Genomic DNA, 24,861 nt, shown 5'->3' on the forward strand with positions numbered 1-24,861 from the left:
TAATATATGAAAGAAATCAGATCATTTCTCCAAAAGATGACAGTAAAGCCTGGTTCAGGCAGACTGTGTTAAATATGACAGAACGTGCCTGGATGGACCAGGAAAGAAAATAGAGCATTATCTTCAGCTGACAGTTTAGTGAAGAGGAGGTTAAAGTTTAAATGAAAGACAAATACATATTATTGCACAGAGTTTGGCAAATTTTAAGAAATTTAGAAAGAACTGTTAGAAGCAGAGGACGAGTTCAGAGCACATCTAACATGTTTACCTGTATTTTACAAACTACTGATCAGTGCAGGTGTAGGAGATACGGAGAAGCTTGGATGAGGAAGGAGAGGCAAAGGAAAGGAAAACATGACAGAGGGAAGTGAGGAAGAAGAGTGTGTTCATTAAAGGCCTTCTGCTCACTTCAGGGGGGTGATTTCATAGCATGCGTAGACAGAAACCAAAATATAAGTCCTGTGTAAAATAGCTGTTTGTGCTGTTCTTCCTAAAGCTTTTGTATCAGCATAAAAGCCACTCCTTTAATGAATGTGGAACCCTTTTCCTAGAAGAAACGCAAATCAATCATCTGAGAAGATTTTGAAGTGCATCAACACACTGGAAGAAGTAAAGAATAAACCGAAAGATGAGGGAAGTGATTTATAGCATTCGGAACTGATTCCGTTAAATTAATATACATTGCGTGGACTAAATAAGCTTAGGTTTCTGTTTGATCCCTTTCAGACATTTAAAAGGTGACTTTTGTTTCTTAATGATTACAGTTATTTTATATTTATGTCTAGTGTGTCTAAATAAATTGTCATTAACTGAAAATACACTGAGATCGGCATTGGGCTGTGCTTGTTAAATACCCTGCTGAAAGATTGGGTCTGTGTTTAAATGCCACATTGTCAAAGATTTCATACTTTCTCACCGCCTTAATCAGATGTCTTATTAAAAATATACGTTGAACCCATAAACTGTAGATAAAAAGATGGACAGAGCCTCCGTGACGTAACCCATAGGTTACTGAAGAGCTGAATTGAAGCTCGGTGGGCGGTTCCTACCATCACCATCTTGGCAGCGGCATGCGCGTCGTCTCGCCCAGAAAATACAAATATGGACAAAGAGGTGGAGCTGAGAGGGGGGGCTGTGAGCGTCATGGTGGATGATTGACATCGAGTGAACTCCGAGCTTTCTGTAGCTAAGAGCTAACCAAGCTAACCTGGAGATAACAGGAGCTAACCAGCTAACAGAGGTAGACGGGCTAAAGCTAAGTCATGTTTTTAACCGGCTAAAAACCACGGTTGTTCTACGTTCTGACTTGAAGCAGGAGATTGGGTTAGTGTCAATCAAAAGGACACACCCCTAATATGCCAAACTTCAAGATTAAATTACTTTTAAACGGGCGAGCTAGAAAAAACTTCACTCCCCCCCACATGTCATGAAGATAAACCTGACCTATAAACTGAAAATGGATTTTTGAACCAGGCTGTAAACATGTTTATTACTGTTGTAAACATGTTTATTTCTGCTGTAAACATGTTTATTTCTGCTGTGAAGTTGGTCTTTTTAACATGGGAGTCTATGGGGATTTGCTCTGTTTTGCAGCCCCTAGTGGATGAAGGGGGAACTGCAGTTTTATGCACTTCAGCATAGGCTTCACTTTTAACCGCCGGACCCTCCGTCCATCTTTCTTATACAGTCTATGGTTTAACCTTCATCAATGACAACTGTCTGCTTCAAGCTTCTCCATGTTAACCCCACCCACCTCAAATGTCCGACCAATCATAGAACTTCTCGGAAGAATAAAGTTCTGCCAGCCGACGTGTCAAAGTTTCTTCAACTGCCTCAGCAAGAACAAAATGGCGTAATTGTCTTCACGACGCCTAGAGAATGACAAAGGTTCAAGCTTCTCGTGGAGGATGCAGCAGACTTTAGGCTTGTGTGTTGCAGCAGGGAAACGCCTAAAACCTGCTGGAGTCTGGCCGAAGAGGTCCACAGTCCTGCAGGACTAAACTTTTAACTATTAAGATCCCAGGTGTCAGACTCCAGCCCTCGAGGGCCGGTTTCCTGCAGGTTTTTGTCTCCATGCTCCAACACATTTGACTGAAATGAATAAATATGTTGACAAGAAACTGTTGGATCCATCAGATTTGAATCAGGTGTGTTGGTAGAGGGAAACGACCAAAACCTGCTGGATACCGGCCCTCGAGGACTGGAGTTTGACACCCCTGAGAGATTTTCTTTCTGCTCTGAATGACACCCTAACTCACTTGAATGATTGGACTCAAAGTTCCACGTTACCCTGAACTCAGGTGAATCTGAGGGGTGCTGTGTGACAGCACAGGTGTGTGGGAATGAAGACAGGCGAGCAGCAGCGGTTAGTTGGGGCCACAGAGACTTTATTAGATATTTCAGGTGTTAGATGGGTCCAACAGGTGCAGACAGGAAATAGAAAATCCTTCACATGTTGGAAGACTGAAGTCTAACTGAGCGGCTCTAAACGTCCCACAGCGTCGGGACGGACTGGTTACAGTGAGGGAGGGGGGGCGGGGAGTGACAGGTGAAGGAGGAGGAGGAAGGTGGTGTCTGGTTACAGTGACACAGTTCACTTCTGCTCTGGCATCAGGTCATCGATGCTCTCTCCGGCCTCCAGACGCTTCTCCATGTTGACCAGCAGGTTGACGCCATCCACCACCATCTGGACCAGCTCCACCTCTGAGAAGCCCAGACGGTCTGCGTTGGAGATGTCAAAGACTCCGCCCACCGCCGCGGTGTCCACGCCACCTATCGGAAAGAAAAATGCCGTCAGAAGAGGAAGAAGACAGGAGCGTCTTGGCCTGTGTGAACACCTGAGCATCAGCTCACCTGTTCCTCTCTTCTGCAGCCGCAGCCTCTTCAGGATCTCTCCGAACTTCTCGTGCTTGCTGACGTTGGGCAGTTTGACGTGCACGCCGGCTCTCAGTCCTGTCCCCAGGTTGGACGGGCAGGTGAGGACGTAGCCCAGGTGTTCGTTCCACATGAACTCGTGTCCACGCTCCTTAAACAAGGCTTCGATCTGCGGACAGACAGGAAGGTTCAGCCCTGATCAAGAATCATTCAGAAGGGGTGGGACTCTGCTGTGATTGGCACATCATGCAACCAATCGCAAGTGAGTTAGGGTGAAACCATTATGTAAAACGAAGAAGGGGGCAAACTCAGGAGATGGGGTGTGGGGGTACAGGTGAGACACACGGTGCACGGTCCTTCTGGTTCTGGAGTCTGTTTTCTGGCAATCTAACCGGACCAGGTTGCCAGGTTGGACCGAGCATTTGTGGGGCCCAGACTGAGGGAAGGGGTCCCAGGTAGTTAGATCGGACAGGTTCTGGTTAAGTTGTCATGTTTCATGACAATCTTTGGCTTCCCCAAACAAAGAATATCTGTAGATGAGCGAGCTAATTCCGTGTAGCGTTAGCAAGAAAATTTCGCCGACTGAAATTTATAATGGTTGCCAGGCAACATGGCAACGCAGGTTTGACTCCTTCAGTGGTGGCTGTGACTCCATTTTTTTTTGTTATTTTTGTAGTCCTTCAGTTTTGGAAGCTGAAACTGTCTAAACTTTGTGTGTTTTTCTCGCCTCGATGCTGGGATGAGCTACACTTTCCCCTCCACACTGAACTGGATTAAATGGTGTAGAAAATGAATGAATTTTTTCTAACCAAAAATTGAAAGGATCATAGTTATAGACGGAGGCTCCATGACATCACCCGTAGGTTTCTGAAGCTCATTGGCTGATTCCCACACTCGCCATCTTGGCGGAAGATACAAAAATGGATAAAAATATAGAGCTGGAGGAGGGCTGTGAGCGTTGGGGTGGATGATTGACACCCAGTGAACTCCGACCTGCTTGAGCAAACAGGAGCTAACCATTAATGGAGGTTAGCGGCCTTCAGCTAAGTCACGTTGTTAACCGGCTAAAAACCGCGGTTCTACATTTCCCCCTTCTTGAAGCGGGAGATTGAGTCCCTGTCAATCAAAAGGACACGCCCCTAAATATACCAAACTTCAAGATTAAATTACTTTTTAACGGGCAAGTTAGAAAAAAAATTGACTCCCTCCACAGTTGTCATGAAGGTAAACCTGACCTATTAAACCGAAAATGGATTTTTGTACCAGTCTGTAAAGACGTTTATTTCTTCTGTGAAGTTGGTCTTTTTAACATGGGAGTCTGTTTTGGAGCCCCTAGTGGATGAAGGGGGAACTGCAGGTTTTTGGTCATAGCTTGTGTGTGAACATGGAAAACCAGCTCCTGTCTGTTTTGAAGTTTCTTTAACTATGGAAACATACCCTACTGCTGATACGTTTTGGGGCGCTTTCCTGTTAAAGACTATGGGAAAATGTTGCAGAACTTGTGACCAGCAATGTAACATCAACTTCGTCTTTTACACGGTTTCCCTAAAAGGTGTTTCTGAGAGATTACTTTTGTTTTAGGAAGGTGATTATTGGGAATACAGACGTTTGGCGTTCAGGTGATTCCTGCGTTTACATGTTGATGATGTCACAGTTCATGAAGAAAACCATTTGCGCACGATTGTTTGGTTCAGAAACAACTTCTCAGGGTCTAAACTTTTATTGTTTTTGGTCTGAACACGTCAACCACTTAAATCTGGGTTTGGATCTAAAGAGAAAGCCGGGATGTGAATTCAAGGACATCAAGTTAATTTTTTTTCCAAACATACACTACTCACAAAAAGTTAGGGATATTTGGCTTTCAGGTGAAATTTATGGAAAATGCAATATGTTCATGCTACAGTGATATAATATCATAAAAGTAAGACATTTAAGTAGAAGGATGCACTACTGATTTCCTCATCTCAAAAAATTCATTCAACACAAAAGGTAACAACAATGGTAGTTACACCACAACTAAAAATTTGAACGTCTCAATATCTCGTCATGTGCCCTTGAGCATCAATTACAGCTTGACAACGACGTCTCATGCTGTTCACAAGGCAACTTATTGCCTGCTGAGGCATGGCATCCCACTCTTCTTGAAGGGCAGCCCTCAGGTCATTGAGGTTCTGGGGTGCAGGGTTTCGAGCCTCTACACGACGGCTCAGCTGATCCCACAGGTTTTCAATGGGATTCAGGTCTGGAGAGAGTGCAGGCCATTCCATTTGAGGTACACCAGTCTCCAACAGCCGTTCCCTGATGATGCGGCCTCGATGAGCAGGAGCATTGTCGTCCATGAAGATGAAATTAGGCCTGTGCTGTTCATGTAGGGGCACAATCACTGGATTAATGATGTTATTCAGGTAGTATGGGCTTGTCACTGTACCATTCCCAAAGTGTAGGGCAGTTCTGTACCAAGTGGACACCCCTGCCCACACTGTAACACCGCCACCACCAAAAGCTGGCCTGGTGACAACAGTGGCTGATGCATAGCGCTCTCCCTGACGTCTCCAACATGGTTGCCGGCCATCATTTCTGCTCAGTGTGAATCGACTTTCATCAGAGAACAGCACTGAGGCCCACTGGGTCCTCGTCCAGCGTAAATGCTCCCTGGCCCATGCAAGACGATGATGCCTGTGCCTGGTGGTGTGGTCAGGTACCCGTGCAGGTCGTCTAGCACGCAGACCACGCTGATGGAAACGGTTTCCAATGGTCTGACGTGACACTTGGGTGCCTCTCACCTCTCTTAAACGTGCCTGGAGTTGAGTGGCATTCATCATCCGGTTTCTCAGGGCAGTGTTCACAATGTAGCGGTCATCAGCACGGGATGTGGCCAAAGGACGTCCACTTCTAGGCCTTTCTGTGACTCTTCCAGTCTCCCCATATCTCTGTTGCAACCTGCTGATGACACTCTGACACTCCAAGCTCAGTGGCCACTTCTGTCTGAGAACGTCCTGTTTGAAGCATCGCAATGGCAAGGGACTGTTGTTCCATTGTTAGGTGTCGTCTTGGTCTCATGATGTCAAAATGTGAACAGCATGATGAGGACAACTGTTTAAACACCAGCTCTAATTGAACCAGGACATTTATTGGTCAATTCAAGGATCACACACCTGCCGTGATTTTTGCCGTTAAGCTCCTTGTTAGAGAACAGCAACTTGTGCAAAATTTATTGAAACATTTAACAGTTGGACATGTGCATTTAAAAGCTTAGAGAAGATCACATTAAGTTCACCTGTACAGGTTTGAATGCATTTTAGGCTTGTTGTGAAATTTCACCCAAAAGCTGAATATCCCTAACTTTTTGTGAGTAGTGTATATCTCACAAAAAATAAGGTAGGAATTTGTTTTTAACAAAAAGGAGGGGAAAAATAATAAGCCAAACCCTATAAGACGTAGAAATTTCACACATTTCCTTTAAATCCTTGTGGAAGCTTTTGGAGTATTATTCCTTTTTTTTATATATTCATAGTAAAAGCATGTTATTAACATTGGAGAATTTAGTACATATGGGTTTTTTTTTCCCAAGTTTTCATTTAAATCATATCTTATTTGTTTAGTTCCCCTAAAGAAGGGGTAGGCAACTCGGGTCCATTTAGGAGTTTCTCTGCTGTAACACACCTGGCACACACTATAATTGAGCAGACTTCTGCAGAGAATAAATTAGCCGTTGATTTGAATCAGGTGTGTTGCAGCAGGGAAACTCCTAACATTTGCAGGACTTTGGCACTCAAGGACCAGAGTTGTCTACCCCTGACCTAAAGGTATAAATGTTAACATTTATTACAATAAAAGTGCATAAAAATTAGGCTTTTCAAAGAAAAATTGAATAGAAATCCGCTTACTAATAAAAAAATTTAAAAAATTTTTAAAAAACCTTCATAATTGATCAGTCAGGCTAAACGGGAAGCTGAGTGGTATAAAATGGGCCGTTTGGGAGCTTAAAGACTTCCCGTCGCTGGACAGGTGAACCAGACAGGAAGCTCACCTTGGTGAGTCCGGTGCAGAAGCGGTTGAACACCTCCCGCATGTTGCCCCCTTTCTGCATGCTGATGACCCGCAGGTGGTCCTCCTCGTTCACCCAGACCAGGAAGGTCTTGTTGTCATTGTGCCTGTGGGTAGATGACAGCGAAGTGTTAATGACAGACACTGGGAGCCCAGCCCGGGTCAGAGGTCGTGACGTCACACTGACCAGATGCCGCGGCCGTCGGGCCAGTCGCGGGCCATACCGGACGCCAACAGCAGCGGGGAGACGGGCTTGTCGAACAGGAAGTGGTCGTCGATCAGCTGCTGCTGCTCCTCCTCCGTCATGTTCTTCAGGGCGTAGTACTTCCCCTTCAGGTCTCCGCTCAGGGCGTCCAGACCTGCAGGAGGACCAAAACCACCGTTAGGACGGACAGGTTACATGTGGTTAAAAAAACTCCATCTGAAGAGAAAAAGCATTCCAGGATGGAGATAAACTCACAACCAGATCAGTGGTACCAGTTGGTCTGAACCGGTCCCACCTTGGTTCAGCTATATAACAGAAACCATCCAGAACCAGCAATGCAATCCACTGTGTGTTGAAGAGGCATTTAAAAAAATAGGAAATGAAAGTAGTTTTAAAAGAATAAAATGTAATAAATAAAATACATTGGGAGATTGAGTTGGATCCTCCAACTCAATCTGTTGGTTTCCTTATATAGGCTATTATGAATTGGCTTTCATTATTTTTTTTTTTCTCTCTGTAAAGCGTCTTGAGATGGCATTGCTGTGATTTGACGCTCTTATAATTAAAGCTGAATTGAATTTAAAAGTCAAAATTATTAAAGACTTTCTCAATAACAGTCCGAGTGAACATCTTCACCAATAGCAGATCTGTGTTGTGCATTATGTTTACAGCCAGCAGGGGGCAGCAGAGTCTCCTCCAGCAGCCTCCAGCGGTCCGGTCTGATCCGGTCTCGCCTTATTTGAATATGAATGTGTGATTTTACCCGAACAGAATCATCGGCCTCGTTAGGATTCTCAGCAGGACGGCGCTCAGCTACGGTTACATAACATGTGAGTTTACTGAGGCATGATGGGAAGTCCTCATCCAGAGAGCCTGGACACTCAACAGGAACGCACAGTGATCAGGGGAAGTGTCCCTGAACGCATCACAGTGCAGCTTTAGGTTGATCTGGATCCATCTGGATCACCATGAACCACAACTGGTCACTAGACCAGCTGTTCCACTGAGACCCAGTTTCAGTTCAGAGACTTTTATTCTCCCTAAATGCTTGTAAACGTCTCGGACTTCCACCTTCAGGTGAAACGGTTCTGATGTCTAACAAATGTCGGACATTTACGTTTCCAGAACCAAGACAAGGTAACGGTTTCTGGGTCAGAGCCGTTCTGGGTCTCGTCATCTGTCGTTTCTTTCAGAAAACTCTTTCATAGGATTATAAACTGGACCGGAGATGGTTCCGACCTCCGGAAATACAGGACATTTCTCAGAACCCGACCCGTGTGAGGCAGAACCTCCTCTTCTCAGCAGCAAGAAAGGAAGTCATGTCATACTTTCAAGAGAGAGCTGCTCGATGGCGCGGCGTTCTCCGCGGCTGCAGTGTGGCGGCAGACAGAACCCGCGAATGCTCCGACCCGTCCGGACCCTTGAGCTCAGAACGTAGTTGGGGTCCAGGTCATCTCCGCCCTGAAAGACAGCAGGTGCCCAACATCAGTCAGCAACATGAACAGCGAGCAGAACCAGAACCACCTGCGGGTCCAGGTTCACCTGAAGCCCAGAGGTGGATCAGGGTTTCTGTGGACTGAGCGATGAAGCGGATTCTGAACAATATGAATCACCATGGCAACCGGTTTGATGCTCTTTAGAAATACAAAAACTTTCCTCCAGAGCTACACCTGGGCGTTACCATAGAAACCCACTAGATGTTGCACTAGAGCAGCGTATCCTGACTCCTAAACGAACCCGACATGGACCCAGAACCGGCCCGTAAACCCAGAACCAGTCAGATCTGCTGATTAATGAGGCGGAAGGTTGATAAATTTGCGCTGGTGGAAAACCAGAAATTCCAGTTTCAAGTTGCAGCTCTAGAGGCTGAAGCTCCACCCCTTTTCCACAAACATGTCGGAAAACCGGGTTAACTAACCGAGTTAATAACCAGCACTGGTTACACACACACACACACACACACACCTGGTCAGGAGGCGGAGCTTTCATCTGCATCCATCTCTGAACCAAACCGGGTGACGTTTCCACAGGCAGCGTCAGTCACCAGTTTGATAACGATACGATGAATCCATGTGGATCGCGATTCAGCTTTTTCCGATATCTCATGATCTGCTTCCGATTCAGTTCGATTAGAATCCACTGATTGATAAAAACCATATCGCAGTTATTTTCATCCATATTAAAATCACTAAAAGCAACGAGAATATTGAACTTTTTATTCCTGATTTCTTAACGCGTCTGGGAGTAAATCGGAAACTACGTGTTCCGTAGTTACTCAACAATTTTCAAAATAAAAGATGCGTTTCTTAAATGATTATTGTATCAATTTTTAAATGTTTGCGTTTTGGATGAATGTCATTGGCTTATTGACCACGTGATCAATAGGTCTATGTCGATCAATGTATTGTTCCACCGCTAGTAGCGGTTGCCATGGTGATATAACCCTGTAAGAAAGGAAGCAGCTTCATGAATCTGAAGTTACGGCGAATTCATCGTTCACACCTTGTGGTTGGTTACCTGCAGATTGTTTGGATTTGGGTGTGTTTGTTGTTGTTTACCTTCAGGTTTTCAGATTTTATAGCAGTTTGTTGTTGTTTACCTGCAGATTGTTGTTGTTTACCTGTAGCTTTTCAGAGTTTAGAGCCGTTTGTTGTTGTTTACCTGCAGATTCATTGTTCATAGTTGTTTGTTGTTTACTTTCAGTGATCATAGTTGTTTACCTGCAGGTTTTCAGTATTGGTCACTTTATTGCTGTTTACTTTCAGGATTTCACAGTTAATGGCTGTTAATAGATTTAGAACTATTTCTTGTTGTTTACTTGCAGATTATCTATGTTTAGAGCTGTTTACCTGCAGTTTTTTTGGATTTTAAAATGTGTTTTTTACTTGCAGGTTTTTCACAGTTTAACGCTGTATGGTTTGTTGACCTGCTTTTTTTATTTCATTTTATTTTTTTAGATTTAGCACTCTTTGTTGTTGTTTACCTGAAGATTATCTGTGTTTAGAGCTGTTAGTTGTTGTTTACCTGCAGAGTTTGAGGAACAGGTTTTGTTGTTGTTTACCTGCAGAGTTTGAGGAACAGGTTTTGTTGTTGTTTACCTTCATGGTTTGAGGAACAGGTTTTGTTGTTGTTTACCTTCATGGTTTGAGGAACAGGTTTTGTTGTTGTTTACCTGCAGGTTGTCGGCGTTCAGGTCCGTCTTGTGTTTGTCTGTTGGTTTGTATCCTCCGTGGCGGTCCTCGATCACGGGGTCCATCAGGTCCTTGAACACCTCGTACGTCTCCTCGTCTCCGGCCACGCAGCCCACCGTCATGATGAAGGGGTGACCTGCGGGGAAACCAGGACTCCATCAGGTCCACAACCCGGAACCAGAGCCGCCACTCAGAGCTCGGTTCTGATCCGTTTCTACCGTTTGCTGATTGATAGCAGAGCTGCTAAACAAGTTCCTCTGCGTCTGATGAAGAGGATCAGACAGGAAGGGGAATTAAGGAGCAGAAATTAACCTGATCTGAGGAGTTCATCCAATTAGAGAGGTTATTAGTGAACAGCTGATCTCCAGAATAGAAAGTCTCTGTGTGGAGGTGATAAACAGGCCGATTCCAGGAAAACCGGTGGCAAGGACTCTCAGGTCACGCATCCCTCTGAGGAAGAGTATGAGGAAGATGTTCAGACTGAAACACGTTCAGTCTGAAGAGCGTCCTCCAAGGCGGCTTCAGCCAATCAGAGCGCGTCTTTCATAACTTTTATTTCCCGGTCTGAACCTTTAATCTGCAGCAGCTCTGATCCATTAAAACACCGAAGGCGTCTGTTTGTTTCCACGCTGTGTGTCCTCACGAGGAGGCGGGAACAGATGGAGAAGCGCAGAGATCAGGCGCCACGGAACCCTGACGCTGATGCGTTCAAGTGATCGTCGAGAGATCAGCGCTAAGGCGTTTTGTGCACCTGCACAGGTGTTGTAAATGTACCATGTGACCTCTGATGCAGCTCATTAGGGAGGGGGAGGAGAGGGGGGCTGAGGTTACCTGGGTTGTCTACTCCGGTCTGGATGACGTCGTCCAGGGTGAAGCCGCTTGGCGTCTCTTTGTCGCGCAGGTTGGCGTAGATTTCAGGCGTGAGCACCTTGGCCATGTGGTTGTTGTGCTGGCTGAGGTCGGGGTACTCCTGCTCCGAGGAGTAGTTCATCTTCATCTTGTTGTGGGTGTTTCCGAAAGGCATGATGACGTCTGGGCTGTCGACATGGTAACAGACCCGGAACAGACCCAGAACCACATGAGGTTAAATTCCTGCACATCTCCTCCATCATCATCATCATCATCATCACAACACAGGAAAACATTCATTCAGTCACTCATCAATAGGTTTGATCAGAACCAGAAGGGGAGAAAATCCATCTGGACCCAGATCAGTAGAACTGCTGACCCTGGAGCCGTTCAGAACCTGAACGCTGCCGCAGTACTCGAGTACTTGTACTCAGTTACTTCAGAGGCAGCAGCTTGTCTGACCTTCAGGTCGAACCGCATCACAGAGGAGAGGTTCGGCTCGGTCCAGTCTGATTCAGCAGCGCCGGTGGGGGAGGGAGGGGGATCAGTGCGCGTGCAACCAGGACACAAAGGATTATGATGTGCGGGAGGCCGGAGTGACGCAGCAGCAGGCCGCGCGGCAGCGGCACCGCGCACGCGACGCCCCGGTCACCTTCAGCACCATCATCCGCAGACGGAACCGAACAGACCCGGACTGGTTCCGACAACCCGAACTGAGATTGATGTCTGCTGAATTTTTCGCGAAGGGAGAGCGTCACGCGCTCGTAAAGAGCATTAAAATGAGATGATGTGAGCATGCGTCGTCGCGGAGATGCGGTGATTCCGCGCGCGGAAACAGCCGCGCCGCAGCTTTGTTTGCGCTGAAACTGCGTTTCATTCTGTCTGCGTCAGTCTGAGGCTGCGCGTGACTGCCGCACACAGAGAATCACCGCGCGCGTCTCCAGATTCTGCCGCAAGGTTTGACTGCGCAACACCTGCAGACAGGACGGGCTGCAAGGTCAGACAAGGGATGGAGACCGGACCGGAGGCTCCGCTGCCTCCAGAGGACCAGTAAACAGGCGGCACGCGACCAGTAAACAGGCGACACACAACCAGTAAACAACCAGTAAGCATGCAGTAAATAGTAAACAGGTCTGCAGCGCCTTTGTTCATCTCCTCTCCTCCTCCTCCTGACACATCTGACACCTGCAGCGCGCGCGCGCCTCAGCCTGCGGTTCGGTACCGATCAGAACTGGGTCGGGATGCTCCTACCTGTGTTCGGTCTACGGTTCGGAGGTCTGAAGGGGTTCTGGTTCTCCTTCTGCTGCTGCGGATTAAAGCGGCGCTCCGCTTTTTATACCCGCCCCCCGCGTCCCATTGGCTCCTATTTCCAGTCCATTCATTCCATTGGACCGGACGCATCAGCGGGTCACGTGACCCCCCCGCTCGCTCGCTCGCCGTGTCGGGTCCTGCCGCAGTGCCTCTGAGCCAGGCTGTCATGGAGGAGGCTGAAGGTGTTTTTCTCTGAATGTTATTTTTACGCGGTGAGCTGGTTCTCCTCCAACATCCGGGGTTTTACCTGATCACACACACCTGACTGTCACGTGACGTCATCCATCAGGGATCGAGGTCCTTCTGATCAGCTGATCGCAGCATCAGCTACAGCAGAGACCAGCCAGGATCAGGTCCGGATCTGAGACCGGAGTTCTGATCCAACATGATGGTTTTGACATTAAAGTAGAATTTTGTTTAAATAAAGTTGAGTTGTTTGCAGGACAAGCTGTCCTCAGAGACCTGGAACCTGGACCTGGACCAGGTTTCTGTGGTGACGGAGCACTTTTCTCCTGCAGCTCTGAATTATTCAGCAGCTGTAGGAGGCTGCACGTGAGCCGGATCAGGACATGCTGGACAACAGTGCAGATGCATTACAGAGGCAGGAGATCCTGCAGGTCTGCAGGACTCTGATGGATCTGCAGGTCTGCAGGGCTCTGATGGATCTGCAGGGCTCTGATGGATGCTGTAGGTCTGCAGGACTCTAATGGATCCTGCAGGTCTGCAGGGCTCTGATGGATCTGCAGGTCTGCGGGGCTCTGATGGATCTGCAGGGCTCTGATGGATGCTGTAGGTCTGCAGGACTCTAATGGATCCTACAGGGCTCTGATGGATCTGCAGGGCTCTGATGGATGCTGTAGGTCTGCAGGACTCTAATGGATCGTGCAGGTCTGCAGGGCTCTGATGGATCTGCAGGTCTGCAGGACTCTGATGGATCTGCAGGTCTGCAGGACTGTCATGTTGTGGGTATGGAGGATTCTGGTGGATCCAATGGGTCTGCAGAGCTTTTGGCATTTGAGTCACGAGACTCTGGAGGCCCTTTAGGACTGCAGGCCTACGTCTGCTGGGCTGTAGGGATCTGCAGATCTACAGGACTGGAAGAGATCCTCTGCGTCTATGCTGCGGACCCTAGGACTGTAGGGGATCTTGTGGGTCAACAGTTCTGTAGGGGATCTGGTGGGTCTACAGTTCTGTAGGGGATCTGGTGGGTCTGCAGGACTGTAGGGGATCTTGTGGGTCAACAGTTCTGTAGGGGATCTGGTGGGTCTACAGTTCTGTAGGGGATCTTGTGGGTCTGCAGGACTGTAGGGGATCTTGTGGGTTGCGGGACTGTAGGGGATCTTGTGGGTTGCGGGACTGTAGGGGATCTTGTGGGTTGCGGGACTGTAGGGGATCTTGTGGGTCTGCAGGGCTGTAGGGGATCTTGTGGGTCTGCAGGACTGTAGGGGATCTTGTGGGTCTCCGGGACTGTAGGGGATCTTGTGGGTTGCGGGACTGTAGGGGATCTTGTGGGTTGCGGGACTGTAGGGGATCTTGTGGGTCAACAGTTCTGTAGGGGAACTTGTGGGTCTACAGTTCTGTAGGGGATCTTGTGGGTCTGCAGGACTGTAGGGGATCTTGTGGGTTGCGGGACTGTAGGGGATCTTGTGGGTTGCGGGACTGTAGGGGATCTTGTGGGTTGCGGGACTGTAGGGGATCTTGTGGGTCTGCAGGACTGTAGGGGATCTTGTGGGTCTGCAGGACTGTAGGGGATCTTGTGGGTCTGCGGGACTGTAGGGGATCTTGTGGGTTGCGGGACTGTAGGGGATCTTGTGGGTCTGCAGGGCTGTAGGGGATCTTGTGGGTCTGCAGGGCTGTAGGGGATCTTGTGGGTCTGCAGGACTGTAGGGGATCTTGTGGGTCTCCGGGACTGTAGGGGATCTTGTGGGTTGCGGTACTGTAGGGGATCTTGTGGGTCAACAGTTCTGTAGGGGAACTTGTGGGTCTACAGTTCTGTAGGGGATCTTGTGGGTCTGCAGGACTGTAGGGGATCTTGTGGGTTGCGGGACTGTAGGGGATCTTGTGGGTTGCGGGACTGTAGGGGATCTTGTGGGTTGCGGGACTGTAGGGGATCTTGTGGGTCTGCAGGACTGTAGGGGATCTTGTGGGTCTGCGGGACTGTAGGGGATCTTGTGGGTCTGCGGGACTGTAGGGGATCTTGTGGGTTGCGGGACTGTAGGGGATCTTGTGGGTCTGCAGGACTGTAGGGGATCTTGTGGGTTGCGGGACTGTAGGGGATCTTGTGGGTTGCGGGACTGTAGGGGATCTTGTGGGTTGCGGGACTGTAGGGGATCTTGTGGGTCTGCAGGACTGTAGGGGATCTTGTGGGTCTGCAGGACTGTAGGGGATCTTGTGGGTTGCGGGACTGTAGGGGATCTTGTGGGTTGCGGGACTGTAGGGGATCTTGTGGGTTGCGGGACTGTAGGGGATCTTGTGGGTTGCGGGACTGTAGGGGATCTTGTGGGTTGCGGGACTGTAGGGGATCTTGTGGGTCTGCAGGACTGTAGGGGATCTTGTGGGTTGCGGGACTGTAGGGGATCTTGTGGGTTGCGGGACTGTAGGGGATCTTGTGGGTTGCGGGACTGTAGGGGATCTTGTGGGTCTGCAGGACTGTAGGGGATCTTGTGGGTTGCGGGACTGTAGGGGATCTTGTGGGTTGCGGGACTGTAGGGGATCTTGTGGGTCTGCAGGACTGTAGGGGATCTTGTGGGTCTGTGAGTGGGATACGTAAAGATCCACTGAAACCAGTAAACTTTGTTCGTCCTTAATGGACATAAAGAACAGTACCGGGACATTCTGGACCTCCAGAACTGGAGTCTCCAGAGCCCAGCAGGTTCTGCAGAGATCCTCAGTGGATCTGCATTAACTATGGTCTTGTTTGGTCACATGACCCCGCTGCCTTCAGGTGACCTGGGACGTCGAAGCGCCACCGAGGTCATGTGATGTGACGTCCATCCTTGTCTCCTGGTCTCCAGGTTGGTCCCCCGTAGCAGACACGCTGAACTCCGACCCAGATTGCTCTGGCCCCGCCCTCATGTCCTCATTTGCATATGAAATGAGGGCGATGATGAATGAACAATGATGTCTTTGTCTATAAAAGTGAAGCTCGCTCCACCTCTCTCTCTCGCTCTGATTTGTTTGTTTATTGTTTGTTTGTTGACATTTCCGCTGATGTCAGACGATTCTGGTAACGTGGACCCGGACCGGGCCGCGTTTCTGCATCCACCACGCCGTGCAGTGATGTAAATGAAAGCTGACCTTCTTGGGCTGGATGGGTGGGGCACGCCATGGCGCCCGTCTCCATGGTAACGGGTGCCCTTCAGCTGCAACAGCAGGTTCAGTCAGACGAGGGGGGGCGAGGAGGTCTGTCAGAGCAGATGGAGGAGAATTAGGATTAAAGCAAGTGTTTAAAGGGGGCGGGGCTTAACTTCACCGTGTGTGCGTGTGTGTGTGTGTGTGTTTCATTGGCATGTTGTTGGCGTGTTGACAGGACCAGCAGGAGGATCAGGTGCTGAGAGCTGAATACAAACCAGATCCTCCCCCATCCTCCATCAGCATGTGGAGAGGTAACCCTTCCCCCATTCCTCCCCCACCACCTCATTTATTCATAAATTCATGACAAACACACACAAAGTCATCTCTGTACGTCCCATCGCCATGGAAACCTGGTGTCTCCTTGCGCCGATGTGTCGCTCGACCGCCTGACCGACAGGTTGGTCGTCTGACTGCGGCACCAACATGAGCTCACCCGGCCAATCACAGCTCTCCTCAGCCTCCACCTGCTGTCTTTTGCTGAGCAGGTCAGTGAACGCCACACACCAAGGGGACCCTGAACACATCACGTATGGGGACAAGGAGAACATGTCCAACGGCGGGGGGGGGGGCCTTAAAGGGCCATCACGCTTTTTCTTTTTTATTATTCTGAGAAGAACCGGTTTTACTACAGTAGTACAGCCAAAGTACTGCAGTATTAGACCGTAGTACTTGTACTGTAGACCGTAGTACTTGTACAGTAGACCGTAGTACTTGTACTGTAGACCATAGTACTTGTACTGTAGACCGTAGTACTTGTACAGTAGACTGTAGTACTTGTACTGTAGACTGTAGTACTTGTACTGTAGACTGTAGTACTTGTACAGTAGACCGTAGTACTTGGACTGTAGACCATAGTACTTGGACTGTAGACCGTAGTAGTTGGACTGTAGACTGTAGTACTTGTACAGTAGACTGTAGTACTTGTACAGTAGACCGTAGTAATTGGACTGTAGACCGTAGTAGTTGGACTGTAGACCGTAGTAGTTGGATTGTAGACCGTAGTACTTGTACAGTAGACCGTAGTACTTGGACTGTAGACCGTAGTAGTTGGACTGTAGACTGTAGTACTTGTACAGTAGACTGTAGTACTTGTACTGTAGACCGTAGTACTTGTACTGTAGACCGTAGTACTTGGACTGTAGACCGTAGTACTTGTACTGAATCTGAACACTCAGGTGTTTCTCTTGTCGTGATGACATCATCGTCTCAGTGTACGCGTGGAGCTGCATGTTAAATAAAGTTTTGTGCGTTTGAACAAAAGCTTCTGGCAGCATGTGAACAGCAGCCGTCCGCAGCTTTCACTGTCGCCTCGTTCATCCGAGCGCTGGCTTTTACAACCCGTTACCAGGCAACCAGCACCCAGCTGCCATGACTGTGTTGTTCATCAGGAAGGAGGGATGGAGAGGAAGGAGGGAAGCTCTGACTGGTTGTTCTTGTCTCGTCTCGTTTGATTGGTTGCCGCATCCTCACCTCTGTTTACATCTGTGGTGGGAGGGGCTACAAGTGAGGGGGCGGGGTTAAAATGAGGAAGACTGTAAACGGTGTAAACAGAAGATGATGAACTTCAGATTCAGCTGATGAAACAGAGACGTTTAGTGTGTGTGTGTGTGTGTGTGTGTGTGTGTGTGTGTGTGTGTGTCTTTGAGCACACTAAAGTCTCATCATTTGATCAGAAACATTACACCTGATGAAAGAAGCACATCAGCAACCAGACCCTTCAGTCCTGGTCCTAATGGGGTCTAGACCCGGACCTCCCAGACCTGGACCTCTCTGTCCCGGTCTGGTTTCAGAGTCATGTTGGGGTCTTCCGACCGACATCTTGGGTCTATTCTCAGAGACAAAGAGTTGAAAATCTGGTGTCTCACCTCTGATTGGATGGCTGGTGAACCAGAACCTGGTTCTGGTCAGATGTCGGGGTTCTGATCAATGATCCAGTCTCGGTTTGAAACCTGCGCGTGTGTTTAACACTTCTTCCTGTCTACAGGAGTGAGAGCAGACACTTCCTGATTGTCTGTTTCCATGACAACCATCAGCACGCATCGATCTGGACGGCAGCTGTGCTCTGATTCGTCGTCTTCTCTGTTATGTAACGACGCGTCCCAGGTGCATTGTGGGACATGATGTGACCGCCGTCGATTAGGAAGAACCTGAGCTGGTTTAATCCCCATCACCATGGTTACCAGAGTCTCCCCCTCCTTAACACATATACACAGAAGTTATTGATTGAGCCCAATCGCCGCCCTCGCCGTATGATGTCACACACTGAGGGGATTTGATTGATTCTCTAGAAGGAGGAGGGGTTGGAGGGGGGTTACATAACAGGTCTGATAAATCGGTGAAGAGGAGGAAGAAGGAAGGAAAGCAGAGGAAGGGAGGTGTAGAGGAGGAGAGGGAAAATCAAGGACAAAGGGAAGAAAGATGAAGGGACTGAATAAAAGAAATGGGGGTGGGGGAGATATGGAGAGTTTAGGATGGAAGGATGAAACATGAGGAAGATGGAAGAGTGGGTGAATAAATGAGGGTTATGAATGGATGAATGAGGAAGGAGAGGGGAAGGGACAAAGGAATGTAGTGGGGGGTTCTGGCAGAATAATCTGGGGCACTGAGATCACGTGGTCGTCACTATGACAACTGTCTCCCTGCAGGTCTGAGATGGGGTGCTGTGATTAGCTGAGTTTCACATATTAAACACACCGGTGTGATGCTCATCACAGGACAGGAGGGCTGGTCAGACTGGGACCATGCAGAGTACTGGCTGGTCTGGTTTCTGGAGTAGTTCTGAGCTGGTCCTGAACAGCAGTGCCTGACGGTTAAATCAGCGTCTCTGTGGCTCCCTCTGGTGGCCAGACTCAGAAACTGGTACTGCTGTTTCTGGCTCCCTCTGGTGGCCCGACTCAGAAACTGCTACTGCTGTTTCTGGCTCCCTCTGGTGGCCAGACTCAAAAACAGCAGCTGCAACAAATGATGAAGCGCGTCGAGCTGCTTCGTCACGTGATCAGAACTGCAGGACCAGCTGCAGGTGATGTTACCTGTCACAGGTGGAGTCCCAGCTGTACAAGCTGAAGCTCTGGTGAGGATCTTCTCCAACTTTCTAACACAGTAAATAAACCATGATGAGGTTTAACTGGTCGCCCTGAACTGGCCTGAGGAGTGATGGACTGGTGACCTGTCCAGGTCTACCCACCTGATAGCAGCTGTAATAGACTCCGCCCCCATGACCCTGAACTGGTTTAAGAGGATATAGAAATGAACAGAATCTGATGGATGTGTGAAACAGGTGTGTGTGTGTGTGTGTGTGTGTGTGTTTTGGAGTGATGAACTGATGGAAGAATTGATAAACTCAGACATGATTGATGAGGATTTGGATCAGCTAAATAAGTTTCTGTTCTGTCTGAAGTAAACAGATAAACCATTGTATTATTAACCTGACCACACCTCAGTGTGTGTGTGTGTGTGTGTGTGTGTGTGTATGTATGTATGTATGTGTGAGTGTGAAGTCTGAAGTTCACACGTTTTGCTGTTAAAAAGACAAAATGACAGAAAAACTTCAGTTTCAGGTCTGTGAAACAAACTGGGAGTAATTCCACCTGTGTGACGGAGGAAGGGGTCTGTCTGCATCCAGAGTCTGACAGAACCAACGGTCCAAAAAGGAGGAAGAGAAGAACGCAAGCTTCAACATTTTATTGAGCTGTTTTCCATTTGCAGTCAACAGCTGAAGCACCATTTTTTTAAACATGTCTTCATCATCAGAACTGAATATGTATGCAGCAGAACTTCTGGTCTGAAATTAGAACCTGTTGGTGGCCCATTAGAACCTGTCAGTGGTCGATTTTAACCTGTCCGTGGTCCACTGGAATTTGTTGGTGGTCCAGTAGAACCGACCAGTGGTCCCCTAGAACCTGTCAGTAGTCTAATAGAACCTGTCCGTGGCCCATTAGAACTTGTTGATGGTCCATTTGAACCCATCAGTGGTCATCTAGAATGTGTCGGTGGTCCACTAGAACCTGTCGTGGTCCATTAGAACCTGTCGGTGGTCCATTTGAACCCATCAGTGGTCATCTAGAATGTGTCGGTGGTCCACTAGAACCTGTCGTGGTCCATTAGAACCTGTCGGTGGTCCATTTGAACCCATCAGTGGTCATCTAGAACGTGTCGGTGGTCGTCTAGAACCTGTCGTGGCCCATTAGAACCTGTTGGTGGTCCATTTGAACCAATCTGTGGTCATCTAAAATGTGTCGGTTGTCCAGTAGAACCTGTTGGTGGTCCCCGAAAACATGTCAGTAGTCCACTAAAACCTGTCGGTGGCCCATTAGAACCTTTTGATGGTCCATTTGAACCCATTGGGGGTCGTCTAGAACCTGGCGGTGGTCCATTTGAACCAGTCAGTGGTCCACTAGAACCTTTCGGTGGTCCACTGGAACCTGTTGGTGGTTCATTAGAACCCATCTTTCGTCCATTAGAACCCATCGGTGGTCCAGCAGAAGCTGTTGGTGGTTCACTAGAACCTGGCGGCAGTCCACTAGAACCTCTTGGTGGTTAATTAGAACCCATCTGTGCGCCATTAGAACCTGTCTGTGGTCCATTAGAAGCTGTCAGTGGTCCATGAGAACTTGTCTGTTTTCTATTAGAACCGATTCGTGGTCCAGTAGAAACCGTCAGTGGTTTTAGTTTCTGCCAGAAGACTGGCTGATGCCGTCACACCTCTTCCTGAAGCTGGGGGAGGTTCCCGCTCTGCAACCAGGGTTCTAATTGGATGCTAGCTGGTTACCGGGACCTGGACCTGCTGGGATGGTACCTCCTGCTCTGCGGCTGCTGTTGGGATATTGATATTCGGGTCGTCTTCCACCTGGTAACACTTCCCCAGGTTCTTGATGATGTTAAAGTTGGAGCGGGCCGTTTCTGCCAGACTGTTCTCCAGAATCCAACCCTCTGACTCCGACTCGGGATCGCCCAGCCGGAGAACGTTCTCCATGGCCGTCTGCAGGTACCGGACTCCAGTCAGAACCAGCAACTAGAAGGAACATGAATATTAATTATTACCGTTCATTTTTAATTTGAGTGCTTTCTGAAACCCACATGAAGCTACTGGACTGTTGGCATTTTCTCAGATTTATTTATTGGGTTTTTTGGTTCTGATCGGACAGCTATTTGCTGCGGTTACCTCAAAGAGCCAGATGAGGAGCACGGTGAGGCCAATGGACTGCATGATGCCAGTATAGTGGTCCAACAGGGCTTGTCGGCAGCCTCTCCGCCACAAGTTCAGCTGCAGGTCTTGCTCGTCATAGTTGAAGTGGGCCAAGGGTTTGCTGAGCTTCTGCTGGATGCAGGGTCGAGGGGAGAGGGTGCTGCAGCAGCTGAAGGGAACGCCGTCCATCAGGTATTTCCCCTCCACGTTACTCCTCAGACGGCTACAGGGAGGAGAAGATGGATGCCGTTAGTAGTTGGTCGGAAAACTGCCACGTCAGTTCTGCAAAACTGAAACCTCTCTGGGTTCTTCTGTCCTCTGGTGATCATATTGTAAAGATGTTCTCAGCTTAATCTGACGTGTTCTTTGCTGCATGCTAAAAGGCCTGGCCCTGATGAGATCTATAGACATGATAGATCTAGTGTTTATTTTATTCACTCGACAGAAAGTAAAAGTCAGAATCAGTGTGATGATCCAGCAACTTGCAGAAGCTCCTTCCGTAACATGAAGTTATGTGTTTCTGGGTGACTTTGTCAGTATCTCACATGGTTCTGGAGGATTTCTGCTCCACTCTTCTTTCCAGCATCTGGACTTCGACCGGATCATGCCATCACCTTGATGTTTTTCTTCTTCACTTGATCTGTTGTAGATCTGCTGCTGTGTTTGGATCATTGTTCTGTTGTAGGAACCAGTTTCAGCCGTGATATGGCTGTCGGATAGATGGACTCTGTTATTCTTTGGTATCCAGATTTGTTTGTGGTCCACTCAGTGATGGCAGAACAAGCCCAGATCATCATCCCACCGCCACCGGACTGACAGCTGGTATAAGGTGTATGTGCTGATATTCCATATTTAATTTTTTCCTGAATTCCACGTTGGCCTGGTCCGTCTACAGAACATTGTTCCAGAAATCAGATGCAGCTTTCCAAACGTAAAGGCCGGTTTATACTCGCGCAGCGTCTGCATCGGTGTGCGTGTTTATACTCCAGCTTAAGTTCAGCAGATGACATCAGGGCGGGTATCATAAAGCAAACTACTCCAGGCAGTTTTTTGATGGTTTGCTTGAGTTCTGGCAAGTGTTTCTTGTGTTAGAACAAAAATGGCGGCTCTTGGCCATATATCTAAGCATTCAGTGACAAGTAATCACACTCAATCACAAGAGCGTACTTCCAAGAAACTCCATTGGTGTAGCCAGGGACGTACATCAGGTCCAAAGAGGTGCACATCGGACCTCCGCAGGTCCACGGACAGAGCTGACCCGGACGCCATGCAAGTATAAACTGGGCGTAAACTTTGTTCTGCAACCTTTATTTTGTCTCTTTCTGGCTGTACTGTCCTGAATGTTCCCATTCGACGTGCTAACCAAGGCCTGGAGAGTCTGAGATGTACTTCTTGGATTTTACTGTTTCTCTGTGTTGCTGTCTGACTTTGGATCGAATTTGCTGGGATGTCCGCCACGCTCGCCGTAGAAATGGTTTGGAAATGACCTTATAACCTCCCGCCTGGCTTCATCCAGCAACTCCTGGCTGCTCTCTTCAACCCTCTTCATTCCTGTGAAGCTGTAAGGGTGGACACAGTTTTTCACACTGATTGTGACTTTTAGTTTCTGTCTCAGTAAGTCATGACCTGGTGTCATAATGAGGCTATGGTTACTGAATTTCAGCCCCTGGTGAAGACCGGATCATTGATGTCCCCTGATACTAATACATACAACCCTGTTGTGAGTTTTTGTGATGGTATATAACTGACCCTCAAAGTGTGTTTGCATAAATGTAAAGTCTGAGCTAAACCCTGCTGGTTAATCCTTAATCTTAGTATTTTCCTGGTTCACCTGCTGCGGCCTCAATCTGAAAATGTTTACAGTCTGTGAGACGTCCTTGCTTAAGCTCCCTCCTTCCTCCAAACCTACGCTTCTGGGGACCAATTAAGTACAGAATCTGCATTAAGTAAGTAAATAAGAACTACAGATGTTCTTTTAGGACAGTGTTTCTCAATTCCGGTCCTCAGCCCCCCCTGCCTTGCATGTTTCATAGGCAACCCTACTTTAACACACCTAAATTAAATAAAGGCTCGTTAACAGGCTGCAAAGAAACTTGATGTAGAAGTTAATCTGACTTGGGTGCTTTGGAGGAGTATCATGTAGGGCAGGGGGCCTGGGGACTGGATTTGAGAAACATTGTTTTAGGATGTCCTGGAGCTTCCTTTACTTCACCAGTGTCAGATTCCAGTCCTCAAGGGCCGGTTTCCTGCAGGTTTTTGTTGTCTCCATGCTCCAACACACCTGACTGAAATTATTAAATACGTTGACAAGAAGCTGTTGGATCCATTAGATTTGAATCAGGTGTGTTGGTAGAAGGAAACAACCATAACCTGCCGGATACCGGCCCTCGAGGACTGAAGTTTAACACCCCTGCTATCCTTGAAGCTTTTTGTACTTGCTTGAATTTGTTTGTCTTGTAACATATTTGCTGATTTTATAGACATTAAATCTGCAAAATCTATTGAAAATCCATAAACCCAAATTACCCTTTAACGCTGAATGTGTCACCTTGGAAATGTAAAGTTTCTGAGACCTTTTCCATCATTTTGTGGTAAAAACCCTGCAGTTTACAACCTGGTACTATTCTTCTGCCCCCTGGTGGACATCTCTGGTACTGCAGTAGTTCTGACTTATCGCATGGTGATAAACGGTACATATTTGCAAATTATTTTATAAAAGGGGCTCAAAAGATGTGGATTTTAAATTTTGTTAAATTAAGGTGATAATTTATTGGGTCAGAAATTAAGAAGTTAAACTGAATTTGTTGCCATTCAGCAGGACTGACTGGGATCAACAAACATCAAAGACCTTCAGCAGCTCTTGCTCCACTTACTCCACCACAGCACTACTGGTCATGTCCAGGTAGCGGCTGCTGATCCATTGGATCTGGAACCAGTCCTGATAGCCGGTATTCCCGCAGCACTCGAACTGGATCTGCAGCAGGTCCAAAGTTCTCTTCAGGTAGCAGCGTCCCGGCGTATCCGTATCCTTGTAGTACAGCATGGTGTTCCTCAGGCCCAAGAACAGAGACTCCTCCAGCTGGCTGCGGACGCTGTAGCACATGAGCGCCCCCGCCAGGACGCAGGCAGTGAAGAAGAAGGTGCAGATGACGTAGGGCATCATCACCAGCTTCCAGCGTAGGAACTTGTTTGTGTCGGTGCAGTCCAGGCAGATCTGACCACCCAGGAAGTTGATGCCGCAGGCGGCGAGGCCAGTGGTGATCAGCATGTGTGGCACGTAGTGGATTCCCTGCTCTGACATCACTTCCTGCCACTTCTGGATCTCCACTTTGAGGAACAAGCCCATGCCAAAGAGGATGGCTCCCGTCACTACAGAGATCCAGTTGAGCAGCCAGAGCACCTCGGCCAGCTTCTCCCTCTCTGTCTTAGTGAAGGTTACCTTACCTAATGCCATGTTGGCCTTGTTTTAATCAGTCTCACGTCCAGGAAGAGGCAGACATGGTCAAAAACTTAGGCTGCAGTACCACTCACATCCACTAGGTGCTGCATTGCAAACACCTCGAACGTGGCGACTTCTCCCTGAACAAAATGCAAACATTTCGTCATGCAAATAAATCCATCAACCTGTAAGCCATCTTTCATCCTTCACCCTCAGATCATGAAGAAAACATGTGGTCATATCAGGTCCACACGGCTGCGATCAAGCCAGAGGTCCTGCTTTGGAGTGGCCTTTGTCCAAAGGAGGAAGAAAAGCAGTTCCCGTAGTCTGCAGGGTGTCATAAGCAGCTTAATGAGATATTTTAGATGCTCCACAGCTTCAGACGCAAGCAGCACGAGAGCTGCAG

The 24,861-nt window shown here is 48.2% G+C and overlaps 2 protein-coding genes across 2 annotated transcripts; both read right to left on the reverse strand.

Annotated features, from left to right (window-relative positions):
- Window positions 1–2,593: 2,593 nt before the first annotated feature.
- Window positions 2,594–12,456, reverse strand: LOC306767750 (creatine kinase B-type-like; the record flags this gene model as incomplete). The annotated part of the gene is made up of 8 exons (XM_079255866.1): window positions 12,418–12,456; window positions 11,149–11,354; window positions 10,299–10,453; window positions 8,455–8,587; window positions 7,109–7,280; window positions 6,905–7,028; window positions 2,854–3,043; window positions 2,594–2,772 (listed from the first exon to the last, which is right to left on the reverse strand). The coding sequence occupies exons 2-8, from the start codon at window positions 11,339–11,341 to the stop codon at window positions 2,594–2,596; spliced, it is 1,146 nt and encodes a 381-aa protein (XP_079111992.1). The 5' UTR covers window positions 11,342–11,354; window positions 12,418–12,456.
- Window positions 12,457–20,587: 8,131 nt separating this feature from the next.
- LOC306767751 (photoreceptor outer segment membrane glycoprotein 2-like) lies at window positions 20,588–24,470 on the reverse strand (the record flags this gene model as incomplete). The annotated part of the gene is made up of 3 exons (XM_079255867.1): window positions 20,588–20,842; window positions 20,993–21,239; window positions 23,890–24,470. The coding sequence occupies 3 exons, from the start codon at window positions 24,468–24,470 to the stop codon at window positions 20,588–20,590; spliced, it is 1,083 nt and encodes a 360-aa protein (XP_079111993.1).
- Window positions 24,471–24,861: the final 391 nt, after the last annotated feature.

Source organism: Telmatherina bonti, assembly GCF_933228915.1.
Source record: "Telmatherina bonti genome assembly, chromosome: 16".
Taxonomy (NCBI): domain Eukaryota; kingdom Metazoa; phylum Chordata; class Actinopteri; order Atheriniformes; family Telmatherinidae; genus Telmatherina; species Telmatherina bonti.